The sequence below is a fragment of the Bombina bombina genome, chromosome 2, assembly GCF_027579735.1.
Source record: "Bombina bombina isolate aBomBom1 chromosome 2, aBomBom1.pri, whole genome shotgun sequence".
Taxonomy (NCBI): domain Eukaryota; kingdom Metazoa; phylum Chordata; class Amphibia; order Anura; family Bombinatoridae; genus Bombina; species Bombina bombina.
This window is the reverse complement of record NC_069500.1, coordinates 905,985,985-906,013,651: the sequence shown is the minus strand read 5'-3', so window position 1 is coordinate 906,013,651 and position 27,667 is coordinate 905,985,985. Positions and strand designations below refer to the sequence as shown.

General features: G+C 36.7%; 1 protein-coding gene across 1 annotated transcript in view; it reads right to left on the bottom strand.

Moving 5' to 3' along the window:
• The window catches only part of LOC128647368 (neuronal acetylcholine receptor subunit alpha-7-like), a 509,652-nt gene that overhangs the window by 228,693 nt on the left and 253,292 nt on the right, over positions 1 to 27,667 (bottom strand). The window contains exon 6 of the mRNA XM_053700153.1: positions 873 to 1,040. Within this exon, the coding sequence (XP_053556128.1) occupies positions 873 to 1,040 (168 nt within the window). The remainder of the gene's footprint in view (positions 1 to 872; positions 1,041 to 27,667) is intronic.

Below are 27,667 nucleotides of genomic sequence, written 5' to 3'. Positions count from 1 at the left end.
ATGTTTCTATAGGGTCGTGATTATAATTAATTCATTTTAAAGGGACAATAAAGTCAAAATTAAACTTTCAATATCCAGATAGAGCATGCAATTAAACAACTTTGCAATTTACTTCTGTTATCTAATTTGTTTAATTCTCTTGGTATTCTTTGTTGAAAAACATACTTAGGTAGGCTCAGGAGCAGTAATGCACTACAGGGAGCTAGCAGCCGAGTTGTGGCTGCATATATATGCATCCTGTCATTTGCTTGCACAGTGAGTTCAGCTACCTGCCAGTAGTGCATTGCTGCTCCTTCAACAAAGGATACCAAGAAAATGAAGCAAATTGATAATAGAAGGAAATTAGAAAAAACTTTATGCTCTATTTGAATCATGAAATAACATTTTTTGTGTTGATATCCCTTTAAACATGATCAAAATAAGGCCCCTTGGCAAGTTCACAAGATTCAATGAACCTAGGCCATTGAGAACTTTTGTAATTTAGTGCATCTGCTTAATTAATCCAGATATCCAAATTCTAGTTTATTTTCCATCTTTATTTGTTAGATTTTGTGATTTTCTTTCTTTTTTGTGACTATCATATACTTTATACCATTTGAAGTACACAGTATATGAATGCAACATAAAGATAGAAAGATTCAGTTGATCACAATCCTTTAGCAAAAAAAATGATTTATCTAAAAAAAATCCCATGGAGCTGCTGGTGCAATGCTGAATACAGAGAGCGTATTGCTCTCCATATTCAGCGAGGTCTGGCGGACCTGATCCGCACTGTTGGATCAGGTCCGCCAGACCTTGTTAAATAGAGGCCATAGTATCTAGTGTTTCCTATACAAGAAATAAATGATAAAAGAAAAAAAACAACAACTTACCTACAAGATCCCATTCTCCATTAGATATATAATTTGAGATATCGGCGTCAAGCATCTGCAAGTCGAGTAACCAGCCATTGTGAGTCCAAGATCCAAATTTTAATTTACACTTTTGTACATCAAAAGGAAACCATCGAACATCAATATAGCAAGTGCTCTTTAAAATGCCTGAATAGAAATGAAAACAATAATACATAAAATAAAAAAGCAAACAAGTACATAAAAAAAATAAACAAAGATTTTGAAAGCTGAAACATGAAATTCTATAAGTGTTCCATTTGGGTTATATAATCATATTAGGAGGCTTGGAAATTTCTACTAGTTTACAAATCCTGGCTGAATAAGTAATTCCAGTTGTTAAGTGAAAAACAAAATTAGACTTTTGCTTAACGTTAAAGGGACATCATTTTCAACACGTGTCTCTGTGTTTTCTAAAAGAGAGCTTTTCAAAATATATTACATATATATATATATATTTTTACATTTGAGATTCTTGTGCTGAATAAACCAACTTTTCTGTGGGAGTTGTGCCTGTCAGCCAGTGAGTATAGGGTCAGTGATGTACACAATCATGAACTTCCTGTTAGTTTCACTTCAAATGTAAACATGTTTAACGTAAAGGGACAGTAAACAGCTTGAGATTTTAATCTTTAGTTATGTGTAGTCAAACAACTTTTCAATATACTTTCATTATTTATTTGGCCCCCTTTTCGTGTACTTTAGCTCCAATTGTGTATTTTCTCATTGTTAGAGCTGGAAATGCACCTGGCAGACTTATCAAGGCTAACCATGCTACATACCCCACCCCATAATTGTCTTTAACTGAACATAACTGCAAAACAATACACTTTATACAAACATTATAACTGTGGTTAGTATTGTCAGCGGCAAACTCAAGCTCCAATTGGCTTCTCCAAATGAGTTAATTAGTGGGTAGAGTTTAACTATTGAAAAGCAATTGCAATTGGACTTAGAAAGACAACAGAATTGTCTTTTAATTAAAAAAGATGTGTAGTGTCCCTTTTCATTTTTTGGTTTTAAATGTTTTATTGAAGCTTTCATAAATACAAAAGTAAAAGTGAAAAATCTTCTACAAGGGATTCAATAGTGAATAATATACTGTGAATTACAAGATTGTTTATAGTTTTGTCCATTAATTTCATCCTTAAAGGGACATTAAACCCCAAATTTTTCTTTCATGATTCAGAAAGAGAATGCAACTTTAAACAACATTCCAATTTATTTCTATTATCTAATTTGCTTAATTCTTTAGATATCCTTTGTTGAAGAAATAGCAGTGCACATGAGTGAGCCAATCACATGAGGCATCTATGTGAAGCCACCAATCAGCAGCTACTTGAGCCTATCTAGATATGCTTTTCAGCAAAGGATATCAAGAGAATGAAGTAAATTAGACAACAGAAGTAAATTAGAAAGTTGATTAAAATCGCATGATCTTTCTAAATCATGAAAGAAAAAAATTGTGTTTCATGTCCCTTTAAGTAGGTTGGGTATGAAGATGAATAGAGTCCATTGTTGATGCAATCCCTGCAAACTGGTGGTATGGTAGTCCATTGGTGAAAAATTGTCAGGGTTTTTTCCCTGTCTTATTTGCCATGTGCTGCTGGCAGCCATTTTACACACCTCTCTTGCTGACTCTGGTGCATACTGTGTGATGCTGCTCATTTCCTGCACTTCCTTTTATGGCCAGACTGGTGTACATCATCCGTGTGAGACAGGATGCAGTCTCAGAATTGTGATTTCATCACTTATTATTTAAAGGGCCTCTGTTCAGTATGTTTTGCCCTTGCGTTGTCTCAGACCTGTTTGTGAGAGCTCCTGTGTATTACCTGGCTGTCTGACGTTGCTCCTGGTTCCTGATCCCTGGCTTGTTCCTGACTCTGTTGTTCTCCTTGTTCCTGATTCTGGCTGATCTGACTACTCGCTTTGGCTCCTGACTCAGCTCGTCTGACTATTTGCTTTGGCTCCTGACTTGGCTCATCTGACTACCAGCTCTGGTTTTGATTCCTGGCTTGTTATTTGGCTTGTGGACTTTTTATTATTTTTTGCTATTAATAAAGGTGTGATTATTTTTGCACTTCTTGTCTCAGTTTGATTCCTGGCACCCTGACAAAAATTCAAGGATTGTTTATCGTGCTTATTGTTTAAACATGTCTAAATAAGTAAGGAACAGCTTGCAGTTTGTCCCTCTAGGTTTCTAAGTGTGGGGGGTTTAGATTGAGAGGGTTAGCATTGTGTGTTATATGTGATTATTATGGGGTAGGGGGAAAAGAAGAGGGGCGGTAGGGAGAGGGGAGAGGCTACAGACTATTATTTTTATTCTTATGCCTCAGTCCCATTAGAGTTGTAGGCTACTCCACAGGTCCAGTATTTCTTGGTGGAAATCTAATCTATCTGTTTTTAGATAGTGGAAGCGTTCGAGTTGCAGCAGCTCTGAGGTTTGTGTGTAACACTCATGGAGTGAAGGGCTGGTACTTGTTTTCCATTTTTTTGGGTATTAATTTCTTGGCGCTGTTGATCATTATAAGGAGGAGAGATGTTTTTATTTTGTTTTGTAGTTTGGGTCTGTTCAGGAATAGTAGTAGATGCATATTGGGTGTGATGTCTGTGCCTATTACCTATTATATGGATTTAAAAATGGTTTACCAGAATTCTCTGATATGAGGACATGACCACCAAATGTGGTGCATGGTGCCTTTTTGTCTGCAACCTCTCCAACATTTGTCGTTAATTTGTGGGTTGGATTTATGTAATCTAGAGGGAGTTAAGTACCATCTACTGAGGAGTTTGAAATGCCTCTCCTGTACGGTGGCGGATGAAGAAGCTTTTATGGCTGTTTGGAATGATTTGCGCCAAGTTTTTGGGTCTTGCTCTGTGTTCATTTATGTGTGGCACGCTCTAGTATACATAGGCAGTATCTGATCATCGGGCAATAAGAATATTTTGTATAGTAATGAGATCGTATGTCTTGGGGGGGGGGATTGGGTGCACAGGTGTTCGAACGGGGTGAGGTCTCTATGCATTTTGGATTTATGTCTGTGTGTTGAGATATAATGTATCATTTGTGAATGGGATAGCTAAGTGGGGAATGTTGTTTTGTCCCATTGTTGTAGTCTGTCCAGGGGCATTATGGTTCCCTGTTCAATCATAAAATGTAGAGTTCCTTCTCTTATTCTGTATGTGGGTCTGTAAGGGGTATGTGTATTTCCTAAGGGTAAGTCCATATTTTCTCTAATAGGGAGAAGTGGTCCATAGATGGAGGAGATATGTGTTAGTTTGCCTACATATCTTCTCCATCTATGGACCACTTCTCCCCATTAGAGAAAAGAAGGAAGCTGGGGCATGCTCATTCGAGCTAGCTCAGAGTAAGCCCATAGACTTTAATTTTTGCCCTGCCAGGTTAATGTTTTGTGGTACAGCTGGCATTACCTGGTTCCGTATTAGGTCAAGGGCCGTCTGATTAATATGCAAGCACCCTTGCAGGCGGGGTCAGGGTCCTGCAATTTTTTTCCGCAGCCTATTGGTGCGAGAGTCAAGCTAATGGGAGGGGCAAGACACAGCAGGTCAAAGCTAACTCTTGTTTCCTGGTGGCTGTTTTTTTTTCCAATTTTTGATGGACGGGGCCCCAATGGGTCCCACAATACCGATACCTATCACATGCAGGTCCCTGTACTTGCTTTGCTTGGGTCCTACTTATAGTCTACTTATTGTCTAGTCAGTGAACCTCTTGCATCGCCCCCCTGTAATTTGTCTAATACAAAAGTTTATATGCTTTTCAGCATTCTGTATTTAATAAATGCGGCCGTGTTGGCCTTCTCTGCAGCTCCTCTATGGTTGTGTCATTATTTATTTATTTAAGGAAAATGTTTTAGGGAATTTAGACAACTCAGAGTTTAACACTTATGAACTTATACTGTTTCGTACACATGATAGATTTTTTGAGTACATTGTCCCTTTAGTAGAATAGTAACTTTTTGTCTACAAACATACATCATATATAACAGTAGCCATGAAAGATAAGTTGCTTTAGGTTATTGTTATTTATTAGTTTTATTATTCAGAAGCAAACACATCAATAGACATGGCTTATTTTATGTAACCATTCATTCTCTCTTAACTCAGATATTTATGTTTCTTTAATTTTCCTGTCAGTATAAGTACAAAACTACTATTTTTTTTTTCATTTTACCTTTATTATGAAGAAAAATATTTTTATGCTAAGATAGATTGATCCTTTTTAAGTCACATGAAATTGCTTTTTGTTTAATATTGACACCATAAGCATTTACTGTGCTGGTTTAAACATAAAAAACAACTCTCTGCTTGTAGACAGCATTGCTTCACAATATTATGCAAGTTTATATTAATGTAACAACATAACTTATGAAAAATCACCAGGGGCGTATTTTGGCCTAGGCAAACAAGGCACTTGCTTAGGGCGGCAGATTTGGGGGGGCAGCACTTTTTAAATCTCACTACATGCACACTCCCTACAAACACACATACACACACTCTGCATTACACACACACACCATAAACACACATACACTCACCATATACACATACTCACTACGCACTCACACATGCACACACATATAGACACACTTTCTTGAACTTGAAAATTTAGTTGGATAATATCATAAAAAAAAGTCACGTTACACCCTGACCAAAAAATATTTTGACCAAAAAAGGCCTAAATCCTGGGGGTTGAGGGAAGGGGGCAGCACAATTTTGAGTGCCTAAAGCAGCACAAAACCTAAATACGCCACTGAGAATCACACAAAGCCTTTCTTTAAATGTCAGGTATTTTAGATAACAAATACACGGCTAGATTACGAGTTTTGCGTTATGAGGGGTGCGGTACTAACTGCACGTTATTGTCAACGCTCACTTACCTACAGCACTGGTATTACAGGTTTTTCTAAACCCGGCGTTAAAAGACAAGAAGTGAGCATAGAGCAAAATTGTGCTCCATACCGCACTCCAATACCAGCGCTGCTTAAGTCAGCAGTGAGCTGGTTGTTCGTGCTCGTGCACGATTTCCCCATAGACATCAATGGGGAGAGCCGGCTGAAAAAAAGTCTAACACCTGCAAAAAAGCAGCATAAAGCTCCATAATGCAGCCCAATTGATTCCTATGGGGAAACTACATTTATGTTTACACCTAACACCCTGACATAAACCGAGTCTAAACACCCCTAATCTTACACTTATTAACCCCTAATCTGCTGCCTCCAACATCGCTGACACCTACATTATACTTATTAACCCCTAATCTGCCGCTCCGGACATCGCCGCCACATACATTATACTTATTAACCCTTAATCTGCTGTCCCCAACATCGCCAACACCTACATTATATTTATTAACCCCTAATCTCCCTCCCCCAATGTCGCCGCAACCTACCTACATTTATTAACCACTAATCTGCCACCCCCAACATCGCCGCCACTAAAATAAACATATTAACCCCTAAACCGCCGCACTCCCGCATCGCAAACATTAGTTAAATATTATTAACCCCTAATCTGCCGCCCCTAACATCGCCGCCACCTACCTACAATTATTAATCCCTAATCTGCCGCCCCAACGTCGCCGCCACTATATTATATTTATTAACCCCTAAACCTAAGTCTAATCCTAACCCTAACACTCCCTAATTTAAATATAATTCAAATAAATCTAATTAAAACCTACTATTAATAACTAAATAATTCCTATTTAAAACTAAATACTTACCTGTAAAATAAACCCTAAACTAGCTACAATATAACTAATAGTTACATTGTATCTAACTTAGGGTTTATTTTTATTTTACAGGCAAGTTTGTATTTATTTTATCTAGGTAGAATAGTTACTAAATAGTTATTAACTATTTACTAACTACCTAGCTAAAATAAATACAAATTTACCTGTAAAATAAAACCTAACCTAAATTACACTAACACCTAACATTGCACAATTAAATAAATTACCTAAATTAAATACAATTAAATCAATGAAATACAATTACCTAAATTACAACCCCCCCACTAAATTACACAAAATAAAAAACAAATTACAAGATATTTAAACTAATTACACCTAATCTAATAGCCCTATCAAAATAAAAAAGCCACCACCCAAAAAAAAAAACAACCCTAGCCTAAACTATACTACCAATAGCCCTTAAAAGGGCCTTTTGCGGGGCATTGCCCCAAAGAAATCAGCTCTTTTACCTAAAAAAAAAAAAATCCAAACAACCCCCCCCAACAGTAAAACCCACCACCCACACAACCAACCCCCCAAATAAAACCCTAACTAAAAAACCTAAGATCCCCTTTGCCCTGAAAAGGGCATTTGGATGGACATTGCCCTTAAAAGGGCATTTAGCTCTATTGCAGCCCAAAGCCCTAACCTAAAAATAAAACCCACCCAATAAACCCTACACCCTGAAGATCCACTAACAGTTTTGAAGATCCGACATCCATCCTCAACGAAGCCGGGAGAAGTCCTCATCGAAGCGACAAGAAGTCCTCAACGAAGCCGGGAGAAGTCTTCATCCAAGCCGGGAGAAGTGGTCCTCCAGACGGGCAGAAGTCTTCATCCAGACGGCATCTTCTATCTTCATCCATCCGGCGCTGAGAGGGTCCATCTTCAAGAGATCCGGCGTGGAGCATCCTCTTCGAACAAAGTCTTCTTCCCGAATGAAGGTTCCTTTAAGTGACGTCAACCAAGATGGCATCCCTTAGATTCCGATTGGCTGATAGAATTCTATCAGCCAATCGGAAATAAGGCTGAAAAAAATCCTATTGGCTGATGCAATCAGCCAATAGGATTGAACTTCAATCCTATTGGCTGATCCAATCAGCCAATAGGATTGAGCTTGCATTCTATTGGCTGTTCTGCCTGTCTGGAGGACCACTTCTCCCTGCTTGAATGAAGACTTCTCCCGGCTTCATTGAGGATTTATTTTTAGGTTAGGGCTTTGGGCTGCAATAGAGCTAAATGCCCTTTTAAGTGCAATGCCCATCAAAATGCCCTTTTCAGGGCAATGGGGAGCTTAGTTTTTTTTTGTTAGGGTTTTATTTCGGGGGGTGGGTTGTGTGGGTGGTGGGTTTTACTGTTGGGGGGGATGTTTGTATTATTTTTTCAGGTAAAAGAGCTGATTTCTTTGGGGCAATGCCCCGCAAAAGGCCCTTTTAAGGCCAATTGGTAGTTTAGTTTAGGCTAGTGTTTTTTTTTTTATTTTGGGGGGCTTTTTTAATTTGATAGGGCTATTAGATTAGGTGTAATTAGTTTAAATATCTTGTAATTAGTTTTTTATTTTGTGTAATTTAGTGTTGTTTTTTTGTAATTTAGGTAATTGTATTTAATTTATTTAAATGTATATAATTTAGGTAATTTATTTAATTGTAGTGTAGTGTTAGGTGTTAGTGTAACTTAGGTTAGGTTTTATTTTACAGGTAAATTTGTCTTTATTTTAGCTAGGTAGTTAGTAAATAGTTAATAACTATTTAGTAACTATTCTACCTAGTTAAAATAAATACAAACTTGCCTGTAAAATAAAAATAAACCCTAAGCTAGCTACAATGTAACTATTAGTTATATTGTAGCTAGCTTAGGGTTTATTTTACAGGTAAGTATTTAGTTTTAAATAGGAATTATTTAGTTATTAATTGTAGGTTTTAATTAGATTTATTTTAATTATATTTAAGTTAGGGGGTGTTAGGGTTAGGGTTAGACTTAGGTTTAAGGGGTTAATAAATATAATATAGTGGCGGCGACGGGGGGCAGCAGATTAGGGGTTAATAAATGTAGGTAGGTGGCGGCGATGTTAAGGACAGCAGATTAGGGTTTAATAATATTTAACTAGTGTTTGCGAGGCAGGAGTGCGGCGGTTTCGGGGTTAATATGTTTATTCTAGTTGTGGTGATGTCTGGAGCGTCAGATTAGGGGTTAATAATTTTATTTTAGTGTTTGCAATGCGGGAGGGCCTCGGTTTAGGGGTTAATAGGTAGTTTATGGGTGTTAGGGTACTTTTTAGCACTTTAGTTATGAGTTTTATGCTACTGCTTTGTAGTGTAAAACTCATAACTACTGACTTTAGTATGCGTTACGAATCTTGGACTAAAAAAAAAAAGCTTGTAATACCGGCGCAATGGAAGTCCCATTGAAAAAATACTATACACAAATTGCGTAAGTTGATTTGCGGTAAGGCAAAAAAAGTGTGCGGGACAGCTGTACCTACAAGACTCGTAATAGCAGCGGTAGTGAAAAAGCAGCATTATGAGCCTTAACGCTGCTTTTTTACTCATAACGCAAGACTCGTAATCTAGCCGACAGTTTTGTATGAGTTAAAGAGGGCTTAGAAATTAAGCTATCAAAAGCAAAAATAAATTGCTTAAAGGGACATAATACTCATATACTAAATCACTTGAAACTAATGCAGTATAACTGTAAAAAGCTGACAGGAAAATATCACCTGAGCATCTCTATGTAAATAAGGAAGTTATTTTACCTCACAATTTCCTCAGCTCAGCAGATTAAGTTCTGTGTAAAAAGTTATACTCAGCTGTTGCTCAGATGCAGGAAAAAAAGAAGAAATAAACTGCAGCCAATTAGCATCAACAGTGCTGAGGTCATGAACTCTTTTACTGTGATCTCATGAGATTTGACTTAACTCTCGTGACATTTCATAGTAAACTTCCTTAAACTGAATAGGGAAATAAGATGAGTGTGCACAAAAGCCTTCCTTAGCTGTCCCCGGACAGACATACTGATTTGCTGCTTAGAAGTCATTTACAATGGGATGTGGCTACTGAGGAACTTTTGAGGTAAAATATCTTTCTTTTTTACATAGAGATGTTCAGGGGATATTTTCTAGTCAGCTTTTTACAGCTATGCTGCATCACTTTTAATTGTTTCAACATTTGAGTATCATGGCCCTTTAATGCAATATATATTGATTAATTAATAATGTTTACAACAAACATTACAGTTTAATATTGGCTTATATTTTTACCGGTTGGTCTGTTTGTTAAATAGGTCTTGGAAGGACAAGATATATATCCTTAAAGGGACATGAAACCCAACATTTTTCTTTCATGATTTAGGTAGAACATACAATTTTAAATAACTTTCCAGTTAACTTCTATTATCAAATTTGCTTCATTCTCATGGTATAATTTGTTGAAGGAGCAGCAATGCACTACTGGTTTCTAACTGAACACATGAGTGAGCCAGTGACAATCGGTATATATATTCAGCCACCAATCAACAGCTAGAACCTAGGTTCTTTTCTGCTCATGAGCTTAGATAAACCTTTCAGCAAAGGATAGCAAAAGATTGAAGCAAATTAAATAATATAAGTAAATTGGAAAGTTGTTTAAAATTGTATGCTCTGTCTAAATCATGAATGTCTAAATATGACTTTACTGTCCCTTTCAATTGGATTTTTTTTGGTAACCCACGTGATCACCCAGCTGGCAGTTTGAGCATTTCCAAACAGAGACACCGATCAACAACAGCTGCAGGTGTGGTAACACAATGATATGTTGTTTCATTCATGTTTTTATTGTGAGTGCATTTCTTATGTTTATTGAGAAGTGTATTTTATAATTAAAATTACCTTGAATCGTTTTTGCACTTTGTGGTGTATTTTCCAGTTTCACAAGTTTGAAGGGAGCGGAAGTACTAGAGTGGATCTACCTTATCCCAAGATGCGGGACGATCAGATCAAGGAGTATGTGTCTATATACTCAATAAACAAGCCCATTTGGATTACAAGTTGGAAGTTTCTCCTCACACTACTATTTGGCTTAATGTAGTGACTACACGCTGATGACCTTTTAAATGACTATTTTATGAATATATATGATGATATTCTGGCAAGGTTTTTTTTAACGAATGCTACTTGTAATAACATCATCCAATATTTAGGGTTTATAGATAGACATTTAGAGCCCTATAACCATATTGAGCATTTAATATTTGTTATATAATAAGTGATATTTATGTATTTCAATTTATTTTTAATTTATTGTTTGGTTCCATAATTGTCTGAAGCGCTTGTTGTTTTTTTTAAATTGTATGCTCTACCTAAACCATAAAAGATTTTTTTTTTTTATTTCATGTTCTGTTAATGTGTATTAAATTGGGGGTAATGAAATGATGTTGAGTGGTCTTGCTGTGGGGCTGGTATCCCCTCTGACTAGGGTGACCATATTGCCGCTTTAAAAAGGGACACATATGAAAAATACATATGTCAGGGCTGTTTTCAGGGCTGTTTAAAGAAATGTTTTGTATAAGAACCCTGACATATGTATTTTTCATATGTGTCCCTTTTTAAAGCGGCAATATGGTCACCCTACCTCTGACATATACACATAAAAGTCTTAATAATAAAAAATCCAACACTTTTCCATATGGTTTAGAATATTGTTGAATAGGAAATTGACTTTTCATAAATGAGAAATCTGTCCAATAAGCAAATGTGACATCAACACCACAGTGAGGCTCTATATACACCTTTTATATATGTATATAACCCTGTATAACAGTATATATCATGGAATTTTTCTCTCAACGTTGCTTTTATTTGCCAGTATCTGGACTACAAATGTTTTTTTAACATTATTCTATTGAGTATATATTAGTCTTACTTAAATATATTTAAATATTAAAGAGAAATAAACCCCAATTTTTTCATTTGTGATTCAGATACAATACAATTTTAAACAACTTTACAATTTCCATTATCTAATTTGCTCTCTTGGTATCCTTTTTTGAAAAACATATCTAGGTAGGCTCAGGAGGTGGGAGCTAGCTGCTAAATGGTGGCTGCACATATATGTTTCTTGTCATTGGCTTACCAGGTGTTCAGCTAGCTCCCAGTAGTGCACTGCTGCTCCTTCAACAAAGGATAGAAAGAGAATGAAAGGCATGAGTGTTTTAAAGCAAAACTATTTATGTTTTATATGCTCTATTATTATTAACTATGTCATTTTTTTAGGTTTATCTCACATTTGTGGCATCCTATTTTCACACATGCACTGTGTCTGTTAATATAGAACACATTTCAGTGCTAAAAAAACCCCCCCTGATAGTTCATGGAAAATATCACTGAAAATTACATTGTTTAAATGTTGTTATTAAATCTATGAGTGCAAAAGAATTGCCATTGTAATAATGTTTTGAATTAAATACAATGAACAAGAAAGTGTATTTTGATAAAATTAGTTAAGTGTATTATGTTAATTTCTCAGCCTGTTGATTTTCCTATATAATATTACAACATTTATTAACATTAATGTTTCATTGGATAAGAATGTGGTCATATTTTCAATAAAATGTGCTGTTTCATCTTTGAGAAAAGTCTAGTATAAAAAAAACATTACAGAGAAATGTTTTTCATGGGTATTTAATATAGATACAGAATTATTATGGTTTGTTGCTTACAACTTCAAGCATCAATCTTTACCAGAATCACTTTTTATGATGCATATGATTTTATAATATGAAACAAATCTATTCTGTATGAATAATGTAAACATCAAAAAATTGCTTTAGATTTTAAAGGGACATTAAACACTAAGGAGACGACTTATCAAGGCTCGAATGGAGCTGAATGCAGCTGTTTCCGCGCGAGCCTTCAGGCTCACCGGAAACAGGAGCTAAGAATCAGCGGTCTTAAAGCTGCTGTTTCTTAACTGGTCTGCCACCTCTTCGGATACGATCGGGTTGATTGACACCCCCTGCTAGCGGCCCATTTGGACGCAAATATGCAGGGGGCGGAATTGCACAAGCATTTCATGAGAAATGCTTGTGCAATGATAAATGCCGACAGCCTATTCTGTCTGCATTTATCGATGTGCGGCGGACATGATCCGCTACAGCGGATCATGTCTATCCGCAGAATGAAAATTCGGCCCACTAAGGGCTAGATTACGAGTGGTGCACTAACTGTTGTGGGCAAGGGATAAGGTGTTTATCGCGGCTCTTTGTGTGAGCATATTACAAGTTGAAAGTAAACTCGTTCACTTGAGCGCAGTTGAATTTAACACTTGTCAGGATACCGCAACTTCAGAGCTCTGGTTAACAGTTATGCTCGACAAACAAGAGTCACAAAACACATCAAAATTATATTTTATTTAAAAGTACAGTTACACTTATAATAATACAGTCTAATAAAAATAATTTAAAAAAAATATTGCATAGAAAAGTTATATGGGCTTAAAGATATGAGGTCTCAGGTGTTAGAAAAAAAAGACTGCAAAGGGCTTTAACAAGTGCATTGGAGCCTTTGCAGTCAAGTAGCTGTAAACATGAAAAATTATATTTATGCAATATTCACACTGTATATGTACTATAAATATTTCACACTTCAATGTTCTTCACGTAGGGGAATAGATATGCCTATATATATATCTGTATATATCTATACCCATATATAATCATATATATATATCCGTTTACAGAAAGAAAGAAAAAAAAGGAGAGAAAAAAGGGTCAAGATAAGAAAAATTAGTATGCCCTAGCCAGCCCAGCACTACCCATAGAAAAAATGGGAACAAAGGGTTAACGACAGACGTGATCCAAGCCAATAAACGTCCAATAAGTTTGAGAATATCGAAGATATTTATTGCCAAGTGAAAAAATTAGCACACATAGTTAAGATAACAACATCACCTATGATATATAATACATAAAACAATGGTACAAGTTGCCGTAAAAAAGGAACTGAATTCAGGGATAATGATAATGTCACAAAAGGCTTAGAAAATCTAAATAACTGGTAGAAGCACAGTTATACATCAGTATAGCTGGAACCTGGCTCTCATAAACCTAAATGGAATGGAACCCTAATTAATGTAATTGATAACAGCAGTATTTGTCCTACTATTTCATGTCAAAATGACTGCTGTGAAAAAGGTCTAATACACCAGGTTTGTGCAAGACATGCTTGAGCAGTACATACACATTCGGTATGAGTTTAATAAGACCAACTTTCAATCACATCATTCCCTTCTAGACATGTGCGCAGCGGAAAAATTTGTTTTGGTTTGTTTCGGACCGATTCCGATTTTTTTGAATTTCGGATCAATTCGAATTTGGATTCATTCGAATGTATTTGTTTCGGCTTCATTTGAATTTGAATAAATTCGGATGTATTTGATTCGTAAATTTTGAAGTTTGGTATGTGTTATGTTGATTCAGATGGTTCAAAGTTACACAAACGGAATTATTTCACTGTTCTATCTCACTAAATCTCACTAAATTTAATTTTTATACTGAATTGTGATTATAAATTAAATTTTTATACTGAATTGTGATTAGTCCATGGCCATTCGAATGTAAAGAATAAATTCGAATGAATTCGGATTTATTTGTTACAAATGCATTCAGATTAGTTTAGTTTCATTGCTAGGGTACTAAGGAAATTCAAATCGATTCAAATCTCAGAATTTGGCGAATTCGTTAGATTTATTTTAATTATATTTAAGTTAGGGGGTGTTAGGGTTAGACTTAGGTTTAAGGGGTTAATAAATATAATATAGTGGCGGCGACGGGGGCGGCAGATTAGGGGTTAATAAATGTAGGTAGGTGGCGGCGATGTTAAGGACAGCAGATTAGGGTTTAATAATATTTAACTAGTGTTTGCGAGGCAGGAGTGCGTCGGTTTAAGGGTTAATATGTTTATTCTAGTTGTGGTGATGTCCGGAGCGTCAGATTAGGGGTTAATAATTTTATTTTAGTGTTTGTAATGAGCCTCGGTTTAGGGGTTAATAGGTAGTTTATGGGTGTTAGGGTACTTTTTAGCACTTTAGTTATGAGTTTTATGCTACTGCTTTGTAGTGTAAAACTCATAACTACTGACTTTAGTATGCGTTACGAATCTTGGCCTAAAAAAAAAAAGCTTGTAATACCGGCGCAATGGAAGTCCCATTGAAAAAATACTATACACAAATTGCGTAAGTTGATTTGCGGTAAGGCAAAAAAAGTGTGCGGGACAGCTGTACCTACAAGACTCGTAATAGCAGCGGTAGTGAAAAAGCAGCATTATGAGCCTTAACGCTGCTTTTTTACTCATAACGCAAGACTCGTAATCTAGCCAACAGTTTTGTATGAGTTAAAGAGGGCTTAGAAATTAAGCTATCAAAAGCAAAAATAAATTGCTTAAAGGGACATAATACTCATATGCTAAATCACTTGAAACTAATGCAGTATAACTGTATAAAAGCTGGCAGAAAAATATCACCTGAGCATCTCTATGTAAAAAAGGAAGATATTTTACCTCACAATTTCCTCAGCTCAGCAGATTAAGTTCTGTGTAAAAAGTTATACTCAGCTGTTGCTCAGATGCAGGAAAAAAAGAAGAAATAAACTGCAGCCAATTAGCATCAACAGTGCTGAGGTCATGAACTCTTTTACTGTGATCTCATGAGATTTGACTTAACTCTCGTGACATTTCATAGTAAACTTCCTTAAACTGAATAGGGAAATAAGATGAGTGTGCACAAAAGCCTTCCTTAGCTGTCCCCGGACAGACATACTGATTTGCTGCTTAGAAGTAATTTACAATGGGATGTGGCTACTGAGGAACTTTTGAGGTAAAATATCTTTCTTTTTTACATAGAGATGTTCAGGTGATATTTTCTAGTCAGCTTTTTACAGCTATGCTGCATCACTTTTAATTGTTTCAACATTTGAGTATCATGGCCCTTTAATGCAATATATATTGATTAATTAATAATGTTTACAACAAAAATTACAGTTTAATATTGGCTTATATTTTTACCGGTTGGTCTGTTTGTTAAATAGGTCTTGGGAGGACAAGATATATATCCTTAAAGGGACATGAAACCCAACATTTTTCTTTCATGATTTAGGTAGAACATACAATTTTAAATAACTTTCCAGTTAACTTCTATTATCAAATTTGCTTCATTCTCATGGTATAATTTGTTGAAGGAGCAGCAATGCACTACTGGTTTCTAACTGAACACATGAGTGAGCCAGTGACAATCAGTATATATATTCAGCCACCAATCAACAGCTAGAACCTAGGTTCTTTGCTGCTCATGAGCTTAGATAAACCTTTCAAAAGATTGAAGCAAATTAAATAATATAAGTAAATTGGAAAGTTGTTTAAAATTGTATGCTCTGTCTAAATCATGAATGTCTAAATATGACTTTACTGTCCCTTTCAATTGGATTTTTTTTGGTAACCCACGTGATCACCCAGCTGGCAGTTTGAGCATTTCCAAACAGAGACACAGATCAACAACAGCTGCAGGTGTGGTAACACAATGATATGTTGTTTCATTCATGTTTTTATTGTGAGTGCATTTCTTATGTTTATTGAGAAGTGTATTTTATAATTAAAATTACCTTGAATCGTTTTTGCACTTTGTGGTGTATTTTCCAGTTTCACAAGTTTGAAGGGAGCGGAAGTACTAGAGTGGATCTACCTTATCCCAAGATGCGGGACGATCAGATCAAGGAGTATGTGTCTATATACTCAATAAACAAGCCCATTTGGATTACAAGTTGGAAGTTTCTCCTCACACTACTATTTGGCTTAATGTAGTGACTACACGCTGATGACCTTTTAAATGACTATTTTATGAATATATATGATGATATTCTGGCAAGGTTTTTTTTTTAACGAATGCTACTTGTAATAACATCATCCAATATTTAGGGTTTATAGATAGACATTTAGAGCCCTATAACCATATTGAGCATTTAATATTTGTTATATAATAAGTGATATTTATGTATTTCTATTTATTTTTAATTTATTGTTTGGTTCCATAATTGTCTGAAGCGCTTGTTGTTTTTTTTAAATTGTATGCTCTACCTAAACCATAAAAGATTTTTTTTTTTATTTCATGTTCTGTTAATGTGTATTAAATTTGGGGTAATGAAATGATGTTGAGTGGTCTTGCTGTGGGGCTGGTATCCCCTCTGACTAGGGTGACCATATTGCCGCTTTAAAAAGGGACACATATGAAAAATACATATGTCAGGGCTGTTTTCAGGGCTGTTTAAAGAAATGTTTTGTATAAGAACCCTGACATATGTATTTTTCATATGTGTCCCTTTTTAAAGCGGCAATATGGTCACCCTACCTCTGACATATACACATAAAAGTCTTAATAATAAAAAATCCAACACTTTTCCATATGGTTTAGAATATTGTTGAATAGGAAATTGACTTTTCATAAATGAGAAATCTGTCCAATAAGCAAATGTGACATCAACACCACAGTGAGGCTCTATATACACCTTTTATATATGTATATAACCCTGTATAACAGTATATATCATGGAATTTGTTCTCTCAACGTTGCTTTTATTTGCCAGTATCTGGACTACAAATGTTTTTTTAACATTATTCTATTGAGTATATATTAGTCTTACTTAAATATATTTAAATATTAAAGAGAAATAAACCCCAATTTTTTCATTTGTGATTCAGATACAATACAATTTTAAACAACTTTACAATTTCCATTATCTAATTTGCTCTCTTGGTATCCTTTTTTGAAAAACATATCTAGGTAGGCTCAGGAGGTGGGAGCTAGCTGCTAAATGGTGGCTGCACATATATGTTTCTTGTCATTGGCTTACCAGGTGTTCAGCTAGCTCCCAGTAGTGCACTGCTGCTCCTTCAACAAAGGATAGAAAGAGAATGAAAGGCATGAGTGTTTTAAAGCAAAACTATTTATGTTTTATATGCTCTATTATTATTAACTATGTCATTTTTGTAGGTTTATCTCACATTTGTGGCATCCTATTTTCACACATGCACTGTGTCTGTTAATATAGAACACATTTCAGTGCTAAAAAAAAACCCCCCTGATAGTTCATGGAAAATATCACTGAAAATTACATTGTTTAAATGTTGTTATTAAATCTATGAGTGCAAAAGAATTGCCATTGTAATAATGTTTTGAATTAAATACAATGAACAAGAAAGTGTATTTTGAGAAAATTAGTTAAGTGTATTATGTTAATTTCTCAGCCTGTTGATTTTCCTATATAATATTACAACATTTATTAACATTAATGTTTCATTGGATAAGAATGTGGTCATATTTTCAATAAAATGTGCTGTTTCATCTTTGAGAAAAGTCTAGTATAAAAAAAACATTACAGAGAAATGTTTTTCATGGGTATTTAATATAGATACAGAATTATTATGGTTTGTTGCTTACAACTTCAAGCATCAATCTTTACCAGAAGCACTTTTTATGATGCATATGATTTTATAATATGAAACAAATCTATTCTGTATGAATAATGTAAACATCAAAAAATTGCTTTAGATTTTAAAGGGACATTAAACACTAAGGAGACGACTTATCAAGGCCCGAATGGAGCTGAATGCAGCTGTTTCCGCGCGAGCCTTCAGGCTCACCGGAAACAGGAGCTAAGAATCAGCGGTCTTAAAGCTGCTGTTTCTTAACTGGTCTGCCACCTCTTCGGATACGATCGGGTTGATTGACACCCCCTGCTAGCGGCCCATTTGGACGCAAATATGCAGGGGGCGGAATTGCACAAACATTTCACGAGAAATGCTTGTGCAATGATAAATGCCGACAGCCTATTCTGTCTGCATTTATCGATGTGCGGCGGACATGATCCGCTACAGCGGATCATGTCTATCCGCAGAATGAAAATTCGGCCCACTAAGGGCTAGATTACGAGTGGTGCACTAACTGTTGTGGGCAAGGGATAAGGTGTTTATCGCGGCTCTTTGTGTGAGCATATTACAAGTTGAAAGTAAACTCGTTCACTTGAGCGCAGTTGAATTTAACACTTGTCAGGATACCGCAACTTCAGAGCTCTGGTTAACAGTTATGCTCGACAAACAAGAGTCACAAAACACATCAAAATTATATTTTATTTAAAAGTACAGTTACACTTATAATAATACAGTCTAATAAAAATAATTTAAAAAAAATATTGCATAGAAAAGTTATATGGGCTTAAAGATATGAGGTCTCAGGTGTTAGAAAAAAAAGACTGCAAAGGGCTTTAACAAGTGCATTGGAGCCTTTGCAGTCAAGTAGCTGTAAACATGAAAAATTATATTTATGCAATATTCACACTGTATATGTACTATAAATATTTCACACTTCAATGTTCTTCACATAGGGGAATAGATATGCCTATATATATATCTGTATATATCTATACCCATATATAATCATATATATATATCCGTTTACAGAAAGAAAGAAAAAAAAGGAGAGAAAAAAGGGTCAAGATAAGAAAAATTAGTATGCCCTAGCCAGCCCAGCACTACCCATAGAAAAAATGGGAACAAAGGGTTAACGACAGACGTGATCCAAGCCAATAAACGTCCAATAAGTTTGAGAATATCGAAGATATTTATTGCCAAGTGAAAAAATTAGCACACATAGTTAAGATAACAACATCACCTATAATATATAATACATAAAACAATGGTACAAGTTGCCGTAAAAAAGGAACTGAATTCAGGGATAATGATAATGTCACAAAAGGCTTAGAAAATCTAAATAACTGGTAGAAGCACAGTTATACATCAGTATAGCTGGAACCTGGCTCTCATAAACCTAAATGGAATGGAACCCTAATTAATGTAATTGATAACAGCAGTATTTGTCCTACTATTTCATGTCAAAATGACTGCTGTGAAAAAGGTCTAATACACCAGGTTTGTGCAAGACATGCTTGAGCATTACATACACATTCGGTATGAGTTTAATAAGACCAACTTTCAATCACATCATTCCCTTCTAGACATGTGCGCAGCGGAAAAATTTGTTTTGGTTTGTTTCGGACCGATTCCGATTTTTTTGAATTTCGGATCAATTCGAATTTGGATTCATTCGAATGTATTTGTTTCGGCTTCATTTGAATTTGAATAAATTCGGATGTATTTGATTCGTAAATTTTGAAGTTTGGTATGTGTTATGTTGATTCAGATGGTTCAAAGTTACACAAACGGAATTATTTCACTGTTCTATCTCACTAAATCTCACTAAATTTAATTTTTATACTGAATTGTGATTATAAATTAAATTTTTATACTGAATTGTGATTAGTCCATGGCCATTCGAATGTAAAGAATAAATTCGAACGAATTCGGATTTATTTGTTACAAATGCATTCAGATTAGTTTAGTTTCATTGCTAGGGTACTAAGGAAATTCAAATCGATTCAAATCTCAGAATTTGGCGAATTCGTCCGAATTTTGATTCGGAACGAAACAAAACGCACATGTCTATTCCATTCAAAATGCCAAAGATCACAGAATTTGACAGAAATAAAATCATACTTTTGCATCAGCAAGGCCAATCAGCAAACAAACTGGATACTCAAAATGTGGTATTCAAGCTGTTATAAAGAAATTTGAAGAATCAGGAGAGGTCAAGGACAAAAAAGGACTGGAAGGCCAAGAAAACTTTCAAAATCTGATCAAAAGTTTCTCAGAGTTTCTTCTTTGAGAGAACGTAAGAAGTCCAGCAAGGACCTGGCTCAGCATCTGGCAGCTTCATTGGGGGATACCAAGTTTACTCTTCTACTCAGAAGAATCTTGATCAGGAATGGTGCTTGTGGAAGGGTAGAAGCCTAGAAACCACTTTTTCGGAAGAGGATCAGGATTGGAATGAAGATCAGTGGAAAAGAGTATTATGGAGTGACAAATCAAAGTTTGACATTTTTGGGTCCAATTGAAGACAATATGTGAGAAGAAAAGTTGGAAAGAGATGGAAGAATGAGTGTTTGCGGCCTTCAGTGAAACATGGTGGAGGGTGTGTCCTTATTTGGAGTTGCATTTCTGCCAGTAGTGTTTTTGGTGATATTGTCCGAATTGATAGGATCATGAATGCTGAAAAGTACAGATAGGTTTTAATTCATCATGCCATTCCTTCTGGAAAGTGCCTGATTGGGAATGGCTTTATTTTTCAGCATGATAATGATCCCAAGCACAGAGGTAATGCAGTGAAATCCTATTTGGAGAGAAAAAACAGCTGATAAAACACTAACACTCATGGACAAGCCTCCACAGACCTGAATATTATAGAGGCAGTATGGGGTCACCTGGGCAGAGAGAGAAATAAAAGACAATCTAAATCTAAAGAAGAACTCTGGGAAGTGTTGAAAAAAGCCTGGTATAATATACCAGAAGATTACTTCAGAAAACCTCAGGACAGTCTCACCATAAAAGTTCAAGATGACTTTTGTCTGAAGAAGCCATTTTGTTCTGAAAATTTTATTTTTTCTATATTTTGAGTACATATTTCCTGTATTTTCTGTTTGTATCTTAATAAAGAGACTGAAAAATAAATATGGATGGTCATTAAAACTTTGCTAAATTAACAAATCTAATGGTGGTCTAAGACTTTTGCACAGTACTGTGTATATATATATATATATATATATATATATATATATATATACAGTATCTCACAAAAGTGAGTACACCCCTTGTAAATATTTTATTATATCTTTTCATGTGACAACACTGAAGAAATTACCCTTTGCTACAATGTAAAGTAGTGAGTGTACAGCCTGTATAACAGTGTAAATTTGCTGTCTCCTCAAAATAACTCAACACACAGCCATTAATGTCTAAACTGTTGGCAACAAAAGTGAGAACACCCCTAAATGGAAATGTCCAAATTGGGCCCAAAGTGTCAAAATTTTGTGTGGCCACCATTATTTTCCAGCACTGCCTTAACCCTCTTGGGCATGGAGTTTAGCTTGGTCTCATCGGACCACAAGACATGGTTCCAGTAATCCATGTCCTTAGTCTGCTTGTCTTCAGCAAACTGTTTGTGGGCTTTCTTGTGTATCATCTTTAGAAGAGGCTTCCTTCTGGGACGACAGCCATGCAGACCAATTTGATGCAGTGTGCGGCATATGATCTGAGCACTGACAGGCTGAACCCCCACCCCTTCAAACTCTGCAGCAATGCTGGCAGCACTCATACGTATATATTCCCAAAGACAACCTCTGGATATGATGCTGAGCACGTGCACTCAACTTCTTTGTCGACCATGGCAAGGCCTGTTCTGAGTGGAACCTGTCCTGTGAAAGCACTGTATGGTCTTGCCCACCGTGCTGCAGCTCAGTTTCAGGGTCTTGGCAATCTTCTTATAGCCTAGGCCATCTTTATGTAGAGCAACAATTCTTTTTTTCAGATCCTCAGAGAGTTCTTTGCCATGAGGTGCCATGTTGAACTTCCAGTGACCAGTATGAGAGAGTGTGAGAGCAATAACACCAAATTTAACATACCTGCTCCCCATTCACACCTGAGACCTTGTAACACTAACGAGTCACATGACACTGGGGAGGCAAAATGGCTAATTGGGCCCAATTTGGATATTTCTACTTAGGGGTGTACTCACTTTTGTTGCCAACAGTTTAGACATTAATGGATGTGTGTTGAGGTATTTTGAGGGGACAGCAAATTTACACTGTTATACAGGCAGTACACTCACTACTTTACATTTTAGCAAAGGGTCAATTTTTGAGTGCTGTCACATAAAAAAAAAATGTTTATGTCTTTTGTTTGTACAGGCAGTGCAGAATTATTAGGCAAGTTGTATTTTTGAGGATTAATTTTATTATTGAACAACAACCATGTTCTCAATGAACCCAAAAACTCATTAATATCAAAGCTGAATAGTTTTGGAAGTAGTTTTTAGTTTGTTTTTAGTTATAGCTATTTTAGGGGGATATCTGTGTGTGCACTTGACTATTACTGTGCATAATTATTAGGCAACTTAACAAAAAACAAATATATACCCATTTCAATTATTTATTTTTACCAGTGAAACCAATATAACATCTCAACATTCACAAATATACATTTCTGACATTCAAAAACAAAACAAAAACAAATCAGTGACCAATATAGCCACCTTTCTTTGCAAGGACACTCAAAAGCCTGCCATCCATGGATTCTGTCAGTGTTTTGATCTGTTCACCATCAACATTGCGTGCAGCAGCAACCACAGCCTCCCAGACACTGTTCAGAGAGGTGTACTGTTTTCCCTCCTTGTAAATCTCACATTTGATGATGGACCACAGGTTCTCAATGGGGTTCAGATCAGGTGAACAAGGAGGCCATGTCATTAGATTTTCTTCTTTTATACCTTTTCTTGCCAGCCACGCTGTGGAGTACTTGGACGCGTGTGATGGAGCATTGAAAATCATGTTTTTCTTGAAGGATGCAGACTTCTTCCTGTACCACTGCTGGCGTCTGAGTCGGACTGGAGCTCTCTGCCCTTTACCAATCCAGCCACGGGCCCATCCATCTGGCCCATCAAGACTCACTCTCATTTCATCAGTCCATAAAACCTTAGAAAAATCAGTCTTGAGATATTTCTTGACGTTTCAGCTTGTGTGTCTTGTTCAGTGGTGGTCGTCTTTCAGCCTTTCTTACCTTGGCCATGTCTCTGAGTATTGCACACCTTATGCTTTTGGGCACTCCAGTGATGTTGCAGCTCTGAAATATGGCCAAACTGGTGGCAAGTGGCATCTTGGCAGCTGCACGCTTGACTTTTCTCAGTTCATGGGCAGTTATTTTGCGCCTTGGTTTTTCCACACGCTTCTTGCGACCCTGTTGACTATTTTGAATGAAACGCTTGATTGTTCGATGATCACGCTTCAGAAGCTTTGCAATTTTAAGAGTGCTGCATCCCTCTGCAAGATATCTCACTATTTTTGACTTTTCTGAGCCTGTCAAGTCCTTCTTTTGACCCATTTTGCCAAAGGAAAGGAAGTTGCCTAATAATTATGCACACCTGATATAGGGTGTTGATGTCATTAGACCACACCCCTTCTCATTACAGAGATGCACATCACCTAATATGCTTAATTAGTAGTAGGCTTTTGAGCCTATACAGCTTGGAGTAAGACAACATGCATAAAGAGGATGATGTGGTCAAAATACTCATTTGCCTAAAAATTCTGCACTCCCTGTATTGGTATGACACAAAAAAGTGGAGAGAAAAAAGTCAAATCTGACACATTCCACGCAAAACCCTCAAAAATGTACGAAATAATTGAAATCCATGTTTGTGATGCTCATGTAATTTGTGATTAAACTCACCTGTATCAATTAACAGGTGCTGACAATATAGAAATCACACCGGCAACCAGTTAAAATGGTGAAAAATTGACTCAACCTTTCTGTTGTGTGTCTCTGTGTGCCACACTGAGCATGGAGAACAGAAAGAGCAGCAAAGAAATATCTGAGGATTTGAGAACAAAATTTTTTGGAAAAGCATGGACAATCTCAAGGTTACAAGCCCATCTCCAGAGATCTTAATGTTCCTTTGTCCACTGTGCGCAACATTGTCAAGATGTTTACAGCCCATGGCATTGTAGCTAATCTCCCTGGATGTGGAAGAAAGAGAAAATTTAATCAAAAATTCGCAACAATGGATTGTTTGAATGGTGGATAAAGAACCTCAATCAACTTCCAGACAAATTCAAGCTGACCTTCAGGCACATGGTACAAATGTTTCAGCTCTCACTATACTCACAATCTGAAAGAAAATGGACATAGATAGAAGATCCAGGAGGACCCCACTGCTGACACAGAAACATAAAAAAGCCAGATTGGAGTTTGCCTAAACTTATCTGAGGGAGCCAAAATCATTTTGGGAGAATGTGCTGTGGACAGGCTAAACAGTGGCGTCACTAGGGTTGGTGTCACCCGGTGCGGTAAGTTATGGTGTCACCCCCCCCCAGAAAGCAGACACACACAAAAACACAGGCACACACACATACAAACACTCAGACACACTTAAAAACATACTCAGATGCACACACAAACACTCTGAAACACACTCAGACACACACACAAAGACACTGAGACACACACACACACACAAAAACTCAGACACACACTTACAAAATATGTAAACTGCACTGCATTAATTATAAATCACATGCCTAGAGCTGCTCCCTGGCTCAGCAGAGCATCAAATGAAAGATAAACAGAGCACTCTAAAATAAATCACTGAAGAAAAGGTTTAGGCGCGCAAACTATGAAAATTCTGCTCTCTGACTCTGTTCCAAGTCTGTCAGTGCACAGCCCCGGGCCGCGTGCCTACCGCTTCTTATAGCCAATAACCTCTGCAGTCTGCCCACCCCCAGACCCCCGCCCGCCCTCCTACCTGTTCAGTGTGCACTTAGTGTACCGTAACCGTAATGGTCTGGTGGGCATCATACGTGGCTCCTTCACTTTAAAGACAGTGTCAAACAGTCATGCGGTCAGGTGCCAGGCATCCCCTCATGATTTGCCAGTTCCCATTTAGAGAGACAGCACAGCAGTGAGTGACTCCACTGCTCCACATGTCACTGAGCAGTGAGCACAGATAGGCAGGCAGGTTTAGGCTAGCAGCGCAGCTTTGCAAGCCCCACGGCATGCCCACAACATTCATAGAGAAATTGGGCAGGGGAGAAGCAAAGTACAAACAAGCAAAAGCAGCCGGGAAAACTATGTTGAAATTGCAGCACTGGCTCAAGGGGCAAAAAAAATGTCTGTCTACAACTTCCCCAGTCCCACCAATGTTCACAAATGCCAGCTCCTCTATTAAAAAAAAAATATCTATGCATCTCAACATTGTATTTCTTTGAATTTCAATAACATTTTTTTTTTTTTTGGTGTCACCCCCTGGAGGGTGTCACCCGGGTGCGGCACCTGTGGAGAGATCTCAAAACAGCAGTTGGGAAAAAGGAACTCTTCCAATCTGAGAGACCTGGAGCATATGGGAAAGAAGAGTGGTCCAAAATTCCAGTAGAGAAGTGTAAAAAAACTCATTGATGGTTACAGGAAGCAATAGTTTTCAGTTATTTTTTTCCAAGGGGTGTGCTACTAAATATTACATTGAGGGTGCCAATAATTTTGTCCAGTCCATTTTTGGAGTTTTGCGTGGAATGTATCCGAGTTGGCTTTTTTTCCCAACTTTTTTGTGTCATACCAATACAAACAAAAGAAATAATCATGAAAATGCCTAAACATTTGTAATTGCATCAATTTTCTGGGCGAAGTGGTGCATTATCTGACAGAAATGCAGGGATGCCAATATTTTCAGCCATGACTGTATATATATATGTATATATATATATATATATATATATATATATATATATATATATATACTGTATATATACACAAACATACATATATATATATATATATATATATATATATCACCACATGGGAAATGGCACACACCAACAAATGCAACCTCCTGGTGCACTGCTATTATTTTCATCCAGACTCACTGTAGAACCCTACTCAGACAGCGTATGTGGGGTGTACAGAAACAGGATTGTAAACATCAAGCCTTTTATATTGCAAGATACAATACAAACAAAGTCCCTAAGCCATAAAGTTTCAGCTCCCACATGAGCCTTTTTCAAATGGAGGCCTCACTTATTAATAACAAATAAGTGTAAAGTTTTAGTGCCTAAAAGTAAATCTAACATTAAAGGCCGCCCTATAGTAAGTGGGATTGATTCCCTTCTGGAACACCTTTCCCAGTGGCTAGACTCCTTACTTCAACCATTAGTGACCCCTCTTGCATCATATTTAAGGGATACCAAACATGTACTTAAAATCATGCAGGAGGTTAATTGGGATTCTGGGTTTCTTTGGCTAACGATTGATGTGGTATTGTTGTATTACTTAATACCCCATGATAAAGGTGTTGAGGCAATTTTTTTTCCTTCACAATTTCACTGATTTTTTAGAAGATTTCCAGTCGTTTATTCTAAGGGTTGTTATTTTTATTTTAACTCACAATTTCTTTCTCTTTGAGGAGACGTTCTATCTCCAAAGATGTGGTACAGCCATTGGAGCTAAATTTGCTCCCTTATTTGCAATTTTATTCCTAGGCTGGTGGGAATTTGTTCACATCTTTGGAGACATAAACCCCTTCAGATCATACATTCATGTGTACAAATGTTTTATTGATGACCTACTGTTTATATGGTCAGGTACAGAGAAAGAAATTCAGAATTTTGTGGATTGGTTGAATTGTAATGATGTTTGCCTTCGCTTTACCTTCGAATACAGCCCTAAAGAGATACATTTTTTGGACCTCACCCTACAGGGAGATGATAATGGCAGGGTGGCATCGAAGGTGTTTCGAAAACCAATATCAGGGAACTCATTACTTCATGGGAATATCTGTCACCCTAAATTTGTATCAGTTTACTCGCCTCAGACGTAATTGTACTAGGGATAGTGATTTCAACAATGAAGCTGACCTTTTTTAGAAAAGGCTAAAAGAAAGGAAATATCCCCTAAAAGATGTGAAGAGAGCGAGGCATATTGTTCAATCATATTCTAAGAAGGGGGGGTGTCTGGGCGGCAGCCAGGACAGGTCGCATAAACTAGAGGCTCTGCACTGGAGAAAGATAATCTGCCAATTATCTGCTGATATGATAAAAATCCTGACCTAAAAGCAACAGAATAATATATATGACATATTGTTGAACCAGAAAATACTTTTATTTTTTAATTAGACCCAGGATAGAGCACTAGACTGGACTGTTGGAAGTCAATGTGGCGGCCTAGCTGGACCTCCAATACCCCCCCCCCCCCGGTTATCCAGGTAAATCCCCTGACTGTATCTATCTGAAGGAGAGGAGGATTGATCGCTATGGAGAACATTAAGATCACACTGTGTCAGGGTGCCAGGAATCAGACTGAGATGAGAAGTGCAAAAATAATCACACCTTTATGAATAACAAAAAATATTAAAAAGTC